Here is a 16,162-nt window from a genome sequence, read left to right on the forward strand (position 1 = left end):
CAATGAGCCCATGGAAGAAAAATCTCTTTGGCCTGCCTTTGGGGGTGGAAGCTTCTCTGGTGCCCAACACCAGTTTGGTGTATTTATTTATTTTGTATTTATTGTGATATCCATCTTGTCCTTTCTCTCACAGGAAGTGTGATTCTGGGTGGTGTCCCCTCAGTTTACCCCAGGAGCTCAGCCCTGAGGGGGTAAGTGAGGGGTGCGCTTGTGTGTGGCAGCCTCCCCTGGCTAAATCCGAATCCTAAATTTTCTTTCTAATCTTCCTTTGATACATGTGTTCCCAGCGCTGCTTGCTTTAACCTGATCCAGCTGTGGTGTGAGGTACGTCATTGAACAATATTTAACTTCTTTTGAGGTAAGAATATTAACGTGCCTTGGAGGGATAGTTGAGGTGACTTTCCTACGTAAGTGAACGCGAATTTTTCCATATGATGGGATGGGAATAGGCTTGAGGGCTTTGCTGTTGAGTAGTTTTTGTAAGGTAAATTTGGGATATTTTTCTGTGAGAGTTTAGTTTAAAATGCTCTTTTAGAAAATAACTGTTTTCAGATAACTGCTTACTTTTTTTGAAGTGTAGACTGTCTATTCCTTTCCTAGCGTGCCCAACAGACCATTATACCAATGAAATGGTTAACAGTTCTCACACAAGGTGCCAGGTAAAAAGACTGCAAAAGCCATTCAAGACTTTTGTTATAAAGTTTGAACAGGCATCCTCCAAAAAATGTCAGCAGTTCCTTCATATTAAAGGTTATTAAGATTTGGACAACTTGATGGCCCCTTTTACAACAAAAGAGAGTCTGCCAACTATTTGCTAAACATCAGTAATGTCTCTGAAGGTACTCATGAAATAATAAGAGGTATTCAGATGGGCTAACAAAGCATCCATGGCACGACTTGAGTGTGCAATAGCTCACAGGAATGGACACCAACGTGATGCTAGCAGCCTAAAAATAATTTATTTTAATAAAAATAAATTAAAAATGTAAAACTTTTCTACTTTTGAGGAAGGGATGAACTCCCATTTCAAAGTAGTTTAATATTTAGTCCAATCCCTCAATTAAGGTGGTTTGCAACCCAATGGTTTTCTTTCCTCTCATGTAAATGGGCTTTTATATATGAACTGCCTCATTAAATTTAGTTGAACTTCTCAGACAGGAGAAGGAGGGTAAATATTTTTCAGAGGCTGGTGCTAATGAAGCAATTTAATTCTGAACAAATATGTAAACAGCAGTTACAGACCTTTACTTGAGAAGCACAGGTAAAATAGTTACAGTAAAATTCATCAATTACATTGCCAAATACAAACAGTAAAGAATTGTCTACTTGGAATGGTTTTTATTGAAGACAGATGCTATTTAGGTCGAAACATTTGTGTTGAAACATAACTTGTTATTCTCACCATGAATAGTTTTAAATTATTTGTTTAGATTTTGAACAAATCTAAGTGAGTTTTCTCAAGTTACAGATAAAGAATGGCTTATTCTGGTTCAACGCGGGACTTTGCTGCACTTTCAGACCTGCATCCAAATCTCGCTCGTCCCGTAAGTCTCATAGACATAGTACTTTTGTTCTCAAACGAAATTGTATATGACTGTCTTATATTACTGCAAAATTATATAATTGACGTGTATTTAGCTACTAATAGCATTAGTCTAATTGTGAGATATAAAGCACCTCAGTTTCTTTGTGGATAAACCAGCAAAATGAAAATCGATGCTGCCGTTGTCCATAGTGTGTGGATACCACAAGTGTAGATATTGACTGGACAATTCAACGTCTGAGACTATCAGAGGCTGCTTTGTAATGTCCCAAATGGATGCTGAATTAGTAAAGACATGTACAGAGTCAGCATTATGTGGTCACAATACATCCGTGACCCACAATAGTCTTTCACTAAGAGCTATGGATGTAAGGCCCAATCCTCCACCTCTCCTTGTGCGCTCCGAGATAAATAACATAATCCTGAATTATTCAAACAAAACTTGCGTTGAGTGGTGCGGTGTTTTAACCGGATGAAAAAAATCTCACAATTACGTGTCAGATCGGATGGTTTCTGTTTCTTTAGAACAAAAAGAAGCAGGTTTTTGTGGTTGTCAGTGTATAAGGAGCTAAGAATTTTGCTTGTGGGAGTGCAGGAGAGAAGGATGAACCCAAAAAACTTGAATAGCAAAGCTTTGTAGTTGGTCGATTCATACAGAAGTGTGAGTGAGTATGAAGGGGTTTTTATATCCTGACATGAGTGAGGACTTTAATTACTGGAGTCAGAGCTGAACAGGGGATTACACTGTGAAACTCGGTATTTTCCCCTTTTGGGATTTAGATGCTTGAATAAAAAAATAGGAAGCCGGGGGGGTTCATTCTTTGCTCTCCCAGATGATGTTTTAATATGAGAGGGAGAAAGCTGCATTCTTCCCTCTGTTGCAGTTTTTTCCCACTGTTTCTCCCACATTTTCACAGCAATAACGTGTGTTCTGAGCGCTCGGTGCTGCTGGGAGTCGGAGCCTGGGGAATAAATCAGAGCCAGGATTTCTCCACGGATGCGCTGTTACAGCCCCAGCTCCCCGTGCAGAGACTGAAAACACGGACTTTTGCTGTTCCCACAGCTTTTTATTTGGGAGGAGCTCAATTTAGCCCCTTTTTTCTCATTTCTTGTAAACAAATGAGAGAAATTACAGAAAAGGGATGAACTAGGAGAGGGAGACAGCAGATTTTATATATTCTTTACAGCTTTTTATAAACTCTTGGTCTTCAGCAAAGCTAATTCAATCTGTTGTTTGCAGTTACTCCCAAACACAGCAATCCACTCAGTTAAAAGCCTTTATTTTACCAATTAAACTAATCTTGAGCGTTGCAATTAGCAACCTATAACAAATAAAGTGTTTTCATTAAAAACTAATTCACCAGTATCTCATGATAGAATGATCTGTATGTGTTCAGGACTTTAGAACAGCTGAGCACACATCGTTCAAAGCAATATTTTTTACTTTATAACTTATTTTTTGTTACTTTATAGTCTAATTTTTAGTAGTGCAGCGGATCTAAGAAACTTTGCAGCGTGTTAATGCCGTAGACCCAGGACTTGCTTGAGCAACCCTCAGCAATGCTCTGCCAAAAAAGGCAGCAGGGCCCGCTCCCTCATCGCAGGCGTGTTCTGCTCCTCCTCTTCTGCTGAAATTAGTGTGGTTGCACAATAAACTGATCAAGGAAATGATCTCTGCGAGTTTTTCTACTCTCTTTCTCCCCAACCCACCCCCCTCCCCTCCAAAATAGTTTCCAGCCAGATCACTTCCTTTGCCAGCTTGCTGTGCAGGCTTAGTGCTAATACAAGAGAGATGAATATGTTCGCAGCAGGGGCAGGGGAGATCTCTTTAGGAAACTGCAGATTTACATCAGCTTAATTCATGTGAAGAGTCATCCTAAATGTCAGTTCCTCTGACTGGTGCTGAGATGCAGGGTGTGTTGCACTCTGATTTAATTGAAATGTGGGGGTTTTTTTTAAGAAACAAAACCAGAAATAGAAACGTCAAATCCTAATCTAAATCATGCCATGTAGACAGATAGAAAATATTCAGTTAGAGAGATTAGAAGAGCTGGGATATGACGCTGTTTACACATCGTTCCTCTTAACGAGTCCATGGCCTTCGCTGCAGGGTGAGACAGTTACCTTGCTCCATCTAGTGATGCAAAGCAAACGGGGAACGTGAGCTCTAATTTTTGAGCATATATTGTTACCCTGAGGTCAGTCAGGTTGCATTTCTTTGTGAAAAAGTCCAAAATTCAGCTCGTGTGGGTTCTTAAACTGTTTCACTGCCCCCTGCCAGCTCAATGCTGGGCTTCTCCTGCATGGATGAGAAAGGTAAATCCACAAGTAAGTGCACGTGTGAAGCAGAAGAGATGTGGGACGCTTCTTATTTCAGGGGACCCCGCAGTATTGCCATGTCAGTGTCTCCTTCCAGTCCTTGTTACCACACCAGCTTTATTGCTCACCTCTGAAATTCCCAAATTCGCTAGTAACTAATTCCCTAGCACTTCAACACTCTTCTTTCACACTTAATATTATATCTTTTATATAGGTCTCTTTCTTCCTGTGTGTTCGCTCCTAGTACTCTTGTTTGACAATTGAGACCGAGGTGCTTTTGCAGAATAAATAAAGGATTTGCAAAGCGTAAAAAGATTCATTTTGTTCTGAATCATCAGAAAAGTTCATTGCCAAAGATCCCTTTGTAGGAAATTGAGATGTAGACAGCAAGGAAGAGGCACCTGTAGAAGTTGATGTTGCTTGGATGAGGCCAGGATAAATGGCCCTGCCTGAGGATGTGCGTGCGTGCATCTCGGTGCTGACAGCAGGGGAAACCTTGGCCGTTTAACGGTAAAATAAATCCTGCCCAGACTTTTCATGGTGCGTTTAAGGAGATCTGAGACCTGTGCAGAGAGCGTGAAACACCAATAGCGCTGCCTACCTGCGGAGAGATTGCTGTAGAGCAGCCAAAATTATGAATGCTTTGGGTGAACTTTTGTCCCCCCGTTGTCTTTGCAAACAGAAACAGATGTATTTCTTTTAATATTTTTATTAGTAACTTCTTTTTTTTTTTTAAAGTAAAACTGCATGTTTACATTTCAGTCTTTAGTTCATGTGGTACTGCGGAGTAAAGAGATTAAAGTGATTACCAGAAATATGTTTATTATCATCAGTAGAGTACAAGTCCATGAAATCTAATTCATCATCTACATCTGTGTTTAATACTTGTATTCTATAATCTTTTTATTTTTCAGAATGTAATCGGTGTGGTTATTGGGAAAACAGATGTCAGAAGCTTTCCAGACAGAAAAAGTAAAGTCCCTTTTAACTATTTTTACTTCATTTTCTGGTACGGTATAATTTGGCATATATGCCTGAAATCGATATTTAAATGATAAACAGACTTCTTAGCGTAAAACGTATAGGATAAAAAAGTGCAAAGCATTTTTTTGTGTGCGTGAGAACCAAGATGAAAGAGCAGCATCCATTTGGCTCAACCTTATCAACTACAGTTTGGAAGTACTCCATCACGGAAGTGTTTTGGGCTCTGAAGAAGATGGTACCGATATGAAGCCACTGCTGGAATTGATCTGGTCCCTTCACGTTCATCCTCTCTTAAAACAGAAATGTTCAAGCTGTGTCTCGTAATTTCTGGTCTGAGTAGCACCGATGTGGTTACTGAACAATCTGCTGGCCTCTAGCGGTGCTCCCCAGATTGCGAGGAGAAAATTCACTACAAAATCTAGGAAACCTTCGAAATAACAGTTTTTAGACATATATTCCAGATCGAAACCAAGCTGTGCTAATGAATTGTAACAGTGCTGTTTATTTTTGCAGACATTGGGTCTGAGAGATACACCTTCAGCTTCACTATTCGTGATTCACCGGCTTGCTTTATAAATGTAACTTCCTGGGGCAGAGAGGAATACATCAGATCGCTCTCGGAAAGCTTTCGAGTTGGTGACTGTGGTAAGCTGGAGTTTATTCTTAACGTGTTTCTGCTTGATCGTGGGGTTTTTTTCCAGTAAATCAGTGTTATGTATTTGTGGTTTTGCTATATTTTTCTCTGAGGACTCAGAAAACAGTCTAATTGGAAACAAATTGTTCAGTTATGCTAAGTACAAAGAGGAAAGGAATTAGATTTCAAGGATTTAACTTCAAAACCAGTAAATATGTCAACAAAAAGTCCTGATACAAACCCACTGAGTGCAGCCACCCACAACTTACCTAGAGTTAATCACTCTAAATTCTTGCATTATATTCAGTTCTTAGAAATTATGAAATATAAACTCTGCAAAGTAGTTGGGCATTTTCCTTTGTCTTCATTTAGTTATAGAGAAGACTACGATAATAAAAACACAATGGAAATGTTGTATTTATTTACGGTTTGTGCTTTTATCTTGCAAAGTCAGTAGAAAGACTTTGCTGCCCATGGTTGCCGGATCAGAGTGTTTGGTAAAACTCGTGGCTATGAAGAGCACACACACAAGAACTCGGTGTTGTTTGGTTTCCATTAAACGTCTTGAGGGCTCCTGTGGGACTCTGGCTGTAATGTGAGCTGTCTGGACAGATATGGTTTTTAGGAGGAAAACATTTACCAGTAGTTACTGCACGTATCTTCCTTTCCATATCAACCATGAAAGCAACAGTTTTTAAATCTATTTCTGTTTATATGCATCTGTATTCAGTTTTCTAACATGTCGTATCAATGTTTTTTTTCAGTTACGATTGAAAATCCTTTAGTTCAGTCAAAGGAAACAGAAAGGGAAGAAAAATTCAACCCTGTGACTCCTAGGTAAGCTTAAAGCATAGACTGGTGGTTCTTTCCAGGAAGATCAATGTTGATACTTGCTTTGGTTCCAGCCAACTGCAGCAGCAATTGGTAGAGGTACCTGGGATTAACCTCCTTATACAGCCATATCTCCTCCCTGCTTTCAACCACGTACGGCCAAGTAATCTCAAAAGAGACTATATTTCTCATTATATGGTCTTTGGAGATTTAGATTTGATTTTGCCAAATTTTATAAGACATAACTGTTTTGTAGACGTTATATCCGTATCAAAATCCATTCACATGACATGTTTATCTAGAAGGTATTTTAATATACCATAATGCTATTTGTTACTTCTTTGGTGAGGCATCCTCATGTTCCTTTTGTATCATGCAATCTGTATATTTTGTCTTTCAGTGTATTCTCTATAATCTGAGCAATTTGAACTGGTGTATGAAACTAATTGACATTGCAAGGCGTAATTTAGATATGTTTTAACTTAGATACTTAAGATGTAGATGTTGGCTGAACTAATACACCTGTTCTTTAATTAGGATTTATTTCCTAATTGATCATATTCTAATATTTTTAATCATATGCAGTCATAAGAACATTGGCTAACAGTGCATTGTAAATATTACTTAGGTCATTGGGCTATTACTTTTGAAAACACCTTACCGAATCTAGTCTGGCTGTAGTAGTGTCTTATGTCATGATGCCAAACCCTCTCGATTATCTGCATTACAGACCTTTCAGAATGTAACTTATTTTTAGTGATTGATAAGGGCTGTGTTTCCATATCTTTGGGAGAGCAACAGAGGAATAAATCAGCAGTTATTTTCTTATGTGAATTGAATTAAAATTCTACACTGTTAATATATTGGCAAAAGAAATGCTGATTGATGGGATTTGTTTTGTGCATCTAGCTGCTACAAATTACTGCTCAGCGAAAACCACTCGGTGGTCAAAAGGTCTTCATGTTACGAAATGGACACCAAGCTCCTTTCTGTGTTGCATTTGCCCGTCAAGGACCCTCAGGATTATTATTCACTGGGCGATATCGTTGCGAATGGACAAAGCCTCGACGGAAGAATCCTCAACGTGCTTGCAGCTGTCATGTCAGTAAGTTAAGGAGTCACAACAGGGTGGTGTTTTCCTACTGTACCATGGGTAACTTCATTGACTTCGGTGTGAGGATGGATTTTGGGACTCACAGTGGACAGGATTCACAGAATCCCAGAATCCCAGACCGTTAGGGATTGGAAGGGACCTCCAAAGCTCATCCAGTCCAATCCCCCTGCCGGAGCAGGAACACCCAGATGAGGTTGCACAGGAAGGCGTCCAGGCGGGTTTTGAATGTCTGCAGAGAAGGAGACTCCACAACCTCTCTGGGCAGCCTGGGCCAGGGCTCTGGCACCCTCACTGAGAAGAAGTTTCTTCTCCAATTGAAGTGGAACCTCCTGTGTTCCAGTTTGTGTCCGTTACCTCTTGTCCTATCATTGTTTGTCACCGAGAAGAGCCTGGCTCCATCCTCGTGACACTCACCCTTTAAATATTTATAAACATGAATGAGGTCTCCCCTCAGTCTCCTCTCCTGCAAACTAAAGAGCCCCAGCTCCCTCAGCCGCTCCTCATAAGGGAGATGCTCCACTCCCTTGATCATCTTTGTAGCCCTTTGTTTGTTTGTTTAGGCTGGCAGCCGCTTCAAAATACTATGAAATAAAATGCGTCCCTTTATCTTGAACTAAAATGACTGTTGTTAAACTTTTAGTCGTGTATAGGTTTCCTTTTAACGGTGCGCATGGGGTTTTTTCCCCCTTTTTTAACTCTTCTGTTTTCTAGGTTATCACTTTTATTCTCCTAAACATTTAGTAGAGGAAAAATGACTCCTTCTCTTTCTTCTTAAAGGTTGGGGAGCCGAAGTACTTTACAACTTCAGACAAAAGAAAAGGTCAGAGGTGTGAAGTAAAGCTGTATGACGAAACAGAGACGTCTTTTCCAATAGTATGGTAAAATGTTACTTAATTCACTAAAATACACAAACTAACGCAGGAGCAGGTAAAGAAACTAACTGTAACACACAGTTATAACACCATCTTTTAATTTAAATGTATTGTTATTTGAGTGGCAACTGCGATGAGGAATGTACGTTGAAGAGAGGCTTATGAAAGAGATTCATTAGAGTGACCTTATATGTATTGTCTAGTTTTATGACGTGTTGACAGACTGCTAGCTCGTGGATGGCAAAATGAAGCTCAGTTACATCTTATAATGTGGAAATTCGAACTAATGCAGGAAATGGCATTTCAAAACAGCTGCAAAGGCAGTACATTTCTTCCACAAACTCAGGGGGGGGAGAAAAGGAGCATGCTTCATTTTTAAAGCCAAGCCAAATTCACAAGTGCAATGGAAACAGGCTGGAGCAGTTTTAAATGTTTAAAATAGTGCAGAAATACTTTGATATTATTTTGGCCATATTTTCATCATGTGCCCTATTTACAAACATGACTACGTCCATACCCTTTGTGCGTGCAGACAGTGATTTGTTTACACAGGAACTTTTGCATTTTGCCCATAGTTTATTCAATAAACTCGTGGCTTATCTACGAGCAGTGTTATGTGGGTATTCATTTGCACTGGGCTTGTTGTTCGCTGGTTGGATTTACCTTTGTCCCCTAGATAGGAGTAGCAAGATAGCATTGCACTTTGTGTCAGAGTTAAAGCTGTATTGTTGGTCAGTGTAATGTTTAACACAGTTAATGTACACACACAAACACAAATAAGCATCTGTGGTGTGAAGTTCACCAGCCCTTGAGCTCCCACCAATGTTAACTTGCAGCAGCAGCTCCAATATCCTTGTTTCAGCGGTGGCACCCAGTGACACAGAGCTGGGGGCTTCAGGAAGCAGAGACTCGGTGCCCTCCAGAACAAAACTGCTTTGGCAGTATTCTTGCCATCCAAACTTACAAGGAACTAGATGAGACATCATCAAGGGATCTAACCATCCCATTTATGATTTCTGAGGGGTACCACTGACCTCACTCTAGTCCCATCATCCACAGTCACAAGGCTGCAGTGTTGGGAAAGCAGCTGAACATCTGGCCCAGTGATGAGAGCAATCGCCTTGTTGCCACAGAGAAGGCTCAGCTGATAGGCAGTTGCTGTAACTGTGATTGCTTGAGTTAGAAATTGCTTTTGTCAAAGCTCTGAAATACACACAGTATTTTTCCAGGAATATTCTGCATGTTCACATAACAACAGAGCTGTGATCCCTTGGACCAATTTAATTATAAGAATATTATTTAGTAGTTTAATGCTAAACAGTTTGAGTGCTGTTTCCAAAATGTTTTAACACATTAACTTTTTTTAAATGCAGTTGGGATAATGAATCTATCCAGCTTGCACAGACTTGGATCCCACAAGAAACAGGTATAATAATCTGGTTTTTATGTTTTTACTGTAGTTCTTAACGTGATACTTATACTACAGTAACAGGTTGGCTTTTTTTGTGCACAGTAATATTTGCATCGGATGTGAGAATAAATTTTGACAAATTTAGGAACTGCATGACTGCAACGGTGATCTCAAAAACCATCATTACAACTAATCCAGGTAAGAGCTGTTGAAGTATTGCTTTGGTATTAGTAATCATGATAGATTAGAATGCATGAATGGACCTATTGGAGGTCAGATTGCTTCAGAAAGCTCCTTCTTCTGTTACGCAGTGACCAATGCTTTTGGCTTCTACCCTTTTGTCTTATTTATTTAATTTTATCAAAGCAGCCTTCATATATTCCAGGTAGGACTAACAGCTGAAGTAAAAAAAGATAAAATAAACTCTTGGCTAATTCCAATGTTGGTGCCGCCAGAAGAAAAAGTTGCAAAATAGAATTATGCTGGTTTTTTTACGTGCAACATCTAGTAACAACTTTTTAAAATAATTTTTTCAAGAAACAGCAGAAGCAAATGTTCTCTACAGCTTCATCAAAGAGAGTGCACAGTCAGGATTCCTGCATGATAAAATGGAGGAGCAGTCAAAAGAATCCATCAACTGTAAGCACGGATCCAAGCACTTTGATTTTATGGAACTGTCTGGTGTAATTTCACAGAGCAATTGAAATTTCAAGTTCTTGCTCTGTGTGTTCAGGGAAACTAAAGTAAGGTATAGCCTGGCTGCATGCTTAAATTGTGGCCTGCTGTTACTGGGGCTATCTCTTATAACATCAGTTATGGATCTTCAGTGCCTGTGTGCTCCCTTGCAGCCTGTCTGTGTGTTCTTTCTGTCTTGAGTAAGTATGAAAAATATAAAGGGAAAGTTTTTGTCAAAAACTCATTTTTGGAGGTTACAAAGATTAAATATTGGACATATTCCTCACTTCACTCCCCTTTTGTTTTATTCTTTGTCCCCAGATGATAAGGCTGCTTCAAAAGGAAGGTGTGTGGGGATTTTCTAGTGCTTTAGATCAAATCCTCTCCTTTTATTACCTTAAGATCCCTTTTTGTTGCTCTTCCGTGCTGTTTCTTTCTCAGACACGCTTAACATATCCTTTAAACTTTCAGTGGAGACTATCGTCAACGTTTATACTGTGGAACAGCTGAAAGAAAAAGCTTTACAGAGTGATGGGAAACTTGAACCAGTCTACGGCATTATTTATGGCTACATCTCTACACTGGACATTGATGATAATGCATCTAAAGTTATTCGCAACAGATGGTAAGCAACCGCCTGGTTTAAATTTGTAGTAAAACCCGCTTATCCCTCTTCCCCTGACTCAAATTAGATGGAACAATAATTTAGCCCAGTTCTGGATATGAAATAAGGCTCCTCTGGAGGAAGCCATGTGAATTTCGGTTGTGTAGACTCCCAGAAGTAGCAAGGCTTGACTTGGCTTTATGAAGGACTCGCTCTTTCTGGTCTAGAGGAGCGAAGAAGAAAGAGGCCGCTTTGCCTCAGACAGACTTAAGAGTTTAGAAGATGAATGTTTTTTTTTAAAAGAGGAAATTTCAGTCTAGAAAACAGTTCTAGAAACGGAGGGATTGCATATGTGCATTAATCATCATCTTATGTTTCAGTTCAATCTGTCGCTTCCTGGTGAACGAAACGTCAAACACGTGCACTTTCTGCCACGACGTCTCTCTGGATTCAAAGTCAACCTTTGCAAGCTTTGACATTCTGCTTGATCTGACAGATCACACGGGCACTCTTTATTCTTGTTACCTCTCTGACTGTGTCGCTGAGGAGACACTAGGCTGCACAGTAAGTAGAAATGAATTTGGTGGTTCTTATTTGAGCTGAGCCATGAAGCCTGATGAAAATTATATGTAAATGTTCCTCATGTATATGTGTGTATATACCAGTTAAAAAATTGCATGTATATATGGATACATACACACACAGAGCTTTTTAACAAGTTAAAAGCTAGAAGTCAGTAGGTGCTAAGGAGAAAGACATTAAATGTAAGAGTGAATACTTTAATTTACACTTCTCTGAAAACATGGCTGGCACTCCCTAATTTTGATTCTCAAACACCCTGCAATTTATTCAGATTCATCTGACTGTCTTGGTACACATATTACACCAAGCACAATGTTAGAAGAGGGGGAAAAAACAGCGTAGAAATGTATAAAAAATGCATAAGAGGCTCTTTTCATCATCACTTTGTTGTGGAGGTGTTATAACTGTATGCTGAAGACATGTTCTGTTGATGCGCTGTTATGAACAGGTCCATGAGTTCCTTGCTCTAACAGAAGACAAGAAGACTGCATTGAAATGGCAACTTCTTCTGGAACGAAGCAAGATTTATGTTAAAGTTAGTATTTAATGTTAATTTAAAACAGTGGCTGTTCCCCATTAGGTGGTATATTTAGTGCTGAAAAATTCCATCTCAATTCTGCTGAACTTTTAAAAATAATGAATCGGTTTTGTACAATACTCCGAATATTCCAAGCAAATAGTCCTTGTCGTAATTTCAAGATTAGGGATGTCCCTGCAGGGTCAGATATAGAGGCCTCTTTCAGGCAAAATACGAAAGACACAAACTGCTCTTAGCCAATACTGATTAAGGAGCTGGTATTTCAAAAGCATCTGTACATGATTTACTCACTGGCTGTAGGTTTATAAAGTTAACACTACCAGTTGACAAGAATAAAGCCTGATCTATGTATGTAATAGACTGCATGGTATACAGGGTTGCCTAAATATATTCCTTAGTTACCTGTGTTTTGGGAAATAACGTGATGAGGCATCTCCAACATCTGTGATTCTCCTTAAAGCGACAACATCAGATTCACACGTGGGAGCAGTTGTTAGAAGATCTGCTATTACTCACAATATTCCTTGCTTTCTAAATTGCATGCTGTGTACTTGACTGGATTCCTTTCTCACAGAACTGCCTGGTTTAGGACCACTCTAAACTGACTTTCTTTTTTAAACTCGTCCTGCTAAGCAAATCTCCCATCTCCCCCAGCCTTTGCCACTATTTCCAGGAAAAAATGCAAGTGTTTTACTTCAGCAGTGAGAGGAATACAGCATAAAATGTGTGTACCCGTGTCTAAAATAACATCTGTGTAACCATATCTGGCAGTATTGTGTGATACTTGAAAATAACACATTTCAAAGTGCTACACAGCAGTAAAAACAAAGACCCTTGATTATTTTTACAGGTTACTTTGTCACCCAGCTGGAGAAGCGGACTGAAAGTGAATGTCCTTTCATGCAAACTGGCAGACCCTGCAGAGGCGAGTCAGAGCCTGATGGGAAAAGAGACTGGAAATAAGAGCTTACAGTGTATGGCTTGAAAACAGCCAGGAGAAAGAGCATTTCTCCCCTGTATTATTAGATGCAGCACGCTGTTGTTGTCATATTTTGCTAAGAATGTTCTGATGGTAAAGAAGGAATATGAATTATTAACCCCTGTAAGTGGGCTTCTGTATTGATCTTTTTTCAGGTGATTTAAAAAGCACACCAGGGCCTCAGCTTAAGAAAAGCTCTTACCCCCCTTACAAGGGGGATGGAGGCTTTCCTCACTCAGTTTAGAATATATGTGAAAAAAAAAATAATTCAGAAATAAGAAATAGCACAAGACATCTGTTGAACTTCTGTGTTTTTAACTGCCTCGCTACTTTCGTGCCACTTTTGTGTCTGTTCAAAAAATAAAGACCCACTTTGAAACGCTGCCTGGGTTTCTGGTGTGCATCGGTGAGTCCAAACGCAGCACTTCTGGCAACTGCAGAGGCTTGGAAATAGCCCCGATGTTTGCAAGGCTGATTTCTGTAGGGCAGGCTAAGTCTTATTTTATTTCATTAAAATGTTGAAGTGAATGTTTTTGTTAATTTTAATCACACCCCAGCTCAGCAATCAATACACAGGGCTCAAGGCCAAGCTGCAAATGATGCGTTGCTGCCGTTCCCATAGATGGTAATGGTTGACAGGCACGAAGAAACCAAAACAGTACAGAAAACATATTTAATCCTTCCTCTTTCAGAATTATTCACAAAACCTCCTTGCTCTGGGCTGACTTCTCAGCTTGGCCCCGCTCATCGGGTTGCATCAAATTCAGCGCACAGCTTCCCTGCTGACAGCAGCAGCCTTAAACCAAGCAACATTTCGACTCCTCTGAGCCAGGGGCTGGATCTGTTCAACGTAAGAGCTGAATATTTTTTGTTGCAGTTGACTTTGGTTCCTTAGGCTGCCTTTAGAAGCAACCTGAATTATGTTCACAGCGTTTAGGCCTCAACATACAAGGAACTTTCACAGGTGCTTTAAGGCAAAATGCAGTGAAGTGTGTGCAGGGTCAGGACCCACGGAGGTGCCGTCTGGGTACTGGTGTGCTACAGCTGCGTGCACTGGAGGAGTTGATAGAAAAATGTCTATTTTTCTTCTGTAACATGTTCTGCTTTTCATTTTTACCGTGTGATTTGCGGTATCCTGGACCACGCTGCTCTTTCAGAGGTGCTCATCTTCGGGCTACGGTAATTTTCTCGGCAAGACTCGCCAAATGCACTCTTAAAACCAGAGTGGTTATTAAGATCTGGCTCCAATAAATGGAAGCGTTTCACTTTGGTGCTTGCATGTACGTAAAAAACAACAAAAAAAATCAAAATCCATCTGTTTTTGTTAGAAATAAGTCAGTTCTGCACAACCTTTGAAAAGGGTAAGTTTTGATGTTTGCAGGGGGAGGGTTTTTTTAATTATATTTTACAACTCTGTCACTCCTTTGAATTGAAAGGGAGCTCGCTTGTCATGCAAGCTGGTAGAGAGCGTTAGATCAGCTGGAGTTTGGAAACAGGAAAAGTTACACAGCGTGGCTTCTTTAACAGCTGGAAATATTTTAAAACTCCAACTGTTGCACTGCATTACGTAAAAAAGGCGATTTCTGCAGTTAGATTTTTATTTAAAATACATTAAAATTGGTAAAACTCAAGTTTTCTGGTCACTTTTACCAAGGAGCTGCTCATTGATCTTTTGTGTTATTTCACTCTTAGAAACGTTATCTAAAAATGAGTTTAGGAAAAGAGATCTGCCAAGCATCTGGCACACTTCTGCTGTGCTACGCCCTTGGAGTGGGAGGGAAAGCAATCCTCATTTAATTTGCACATCTGAAAAACGCACGGAGGAATCGTGAAACCAATCTGAAAAGCAAACATCTTTTTATTGAAGAATACCCCAAGGAGAGAAATGCTTTCTGAGGCTGTAATTCTTGATTTACTGCTACGCATCCATCTTTGACGTTACATAGCATGGGTGAGCTTTAGCTCCTACATCACCATTTTAACCGTTTAATTTGTCGCTTTTATTTTAAGGCAATGCATTGGCAAAGCTCAAAGATCAGCGGAACAGAAGAGCACACCCTGTGACAGCCATCCCAGCCCCTCCTCAGCTGGTGGGCACGCTGAGCCCAGCTCCAAGGTACGCTTGAGGTATTATTAACCCTCTGCCCCAAGCTGGGATGGACTCCAGGTCCAAGTTGGAGCCTTCATGGAAATGGGGCTGTTTTAATTAAATGCCTTTCGAGCCTGTGGGTTATGTGTCCCTGATGTGCCACAGTCCCTTAAATGCCTGGGCCCTGTAAGAGTTCAGCGCACAGGACAGCTTGTGTGTCTCCTTGTTCACCAGATGTTCCCAAAAGAGCCTCTTCCCACACAGACATGGCCCCAGCCCAGCTCCTGGTCAGGATCTACGCGTTTGCTGTGCCACCTTAAACCGCATGGAGAGGACATCGCTTATCCCAGCTTCTATCTCATCGTTGGCCTGCACAGACCCCACTCCTTTGGGAGACCCTGTCAGAATCAGGTCCCCTTCTTCCAGGGTGACTATTTCACTGATGTAGCTGATCAGGTAGGGGATGGAGAAGATCATCGAGGACGTCTCCCCTTCCTGCCTTAGATTCCCGTTCACCTTGAGCCAGATCTTCAGCTTGTGAGGGTCTGGGATCTTCTCCTTGGGCACGAAGTCACTGACGGGGCAGGAGGAACTGAAGCCCTTGGCCAAGGTCCATGGCAGCCCCTTCTTTTTGCACTCCTCCTGCGTGTCCCTGGCCGTCATGTCCAAGCACAGGGCATAGCCTGCAACGTGCTCCATGGCAGCCTCCTGAGCCACGGCCTGGGCTCTCTTCCCGATCACCACCCCCAGCTCCACTTCGTGGTGCAGGTTGGTGCAGTAGTAGGGCCGGAGGATGGGCGACCCTTCGCGCACGTAGGCTGAGGAAGGCTTGAGGAAGAAGAGGGGCTCCCGGGGCAGCGCGCTCCCCATCTCCTTGGCATGGTCGGCGTAGTTGCGCCCCACGCAGACGATGTTCTTGCCCCACTCCCAGAAGCGGGACAGGGGTTTGGAGGAGGCCATGCCCGCGGCCGGTCTACCTTACCCGGA

At 41.0% G+C, this 16,162-nt stretch overlaps 2 protein-coding genes across 2 annotated transcripts; one reads left to right on the forward strand and one right to left on the reverse strand.

Annotated features, from left to right (window-relative positions):
• Positions 1–1,475: 1,475 nt before the first annotated feature.
• Positions 1,476–13,092, forward strand: MEIOB (meiosis specific with OB domains). The gene is made up of 13 exons (XM_010182741.1): positions 1,476–1,544; positions 4,777–4,834; positions 5,360–5,491; positions 6,245–6,317; positions 7,221–7,416; positions 8,203–8,303; positions 9,671–9,723; positions 9,811–9,906; positions 10,246–10,347; positions 10,855–11,008; positions 11,368–11,551; positions 12,018–12,104; positions 12,958–13,092. Exons 1-13 carry the CDS (start codon positions 1,476–1,478, stop codon positions 13,090–13,092), a joined length of 1,440 nt encoding a protein of 479 aa, XP_010181043.1.
• Positions 13,093–15,394: 2,302 nt separating this feature from the next.
• On the reverse strand, positions 15,395–16,155 carry FAHD1 (fumarylacetoacetate hydrolase domain containing 1). The gene has a single exon (XM_010182740.1). The coding sequence runs from the start codon at positions 16,133–16,135 to the stop codon at positions 15,464–15,466; it is 672 nt and encodes a 223-aa protein (XP_010181042.1). The 5' UTR covers positions 16,136–16,155; the 3' UTR covers positions 15,395–15,463.
• Positions 16,156–16,162: the final 7 nt, after the last annotated feature.

Source organism: Mesitornis unicolor, unplaced genomic scaffold (assembly GCF_000695765.1).
Source record: "Mesitornis unicolor isolate BGI_N332 unplaced genomic scaffold, ASM69576v1 scaffold9044, whole genome shotgun sequence".
Taxonomy (NCBI): domain Eukaryota; kingdom Metazoa; phylum Chordata; class Aves; order Mesitornithiformes; family Mesitornithidae; genus Mesitornis; species Mesitornis unicolor.

Excerpts from the sequence above, each read along its gene's own strand:
- MEIOB (XM_010182741.1), top strand. The coding sequence starts at position 1,476 with ATGGCTTATTCTGGTTCAACGCGGGACTTTGCTGCACTTTCAGACCTG. Across the intron at positions 9,724-9,810 it reads TTGGATCCCACAAGAAACAG|TAATATTTGCATCGGATGTG; the intron begins GTATAATAATCT and ends TTTTGTGCACAG. Across the intron at positions 9,907-10,245 it reads CATCATTACAACTAATCCAG|AAACAGCAGAAGCAAATGTT; the intron begins GTAAGAGCTGTT and ends AATTTTTTCAAG.
- FAHD1 (XM_010182740.1), bottom strand. The coding sequence starts at position 16,135 with ATGGCCTCCTCCAAACCCCTGTCCCGCTTCTGGGAGTGGGGCAAGAAC.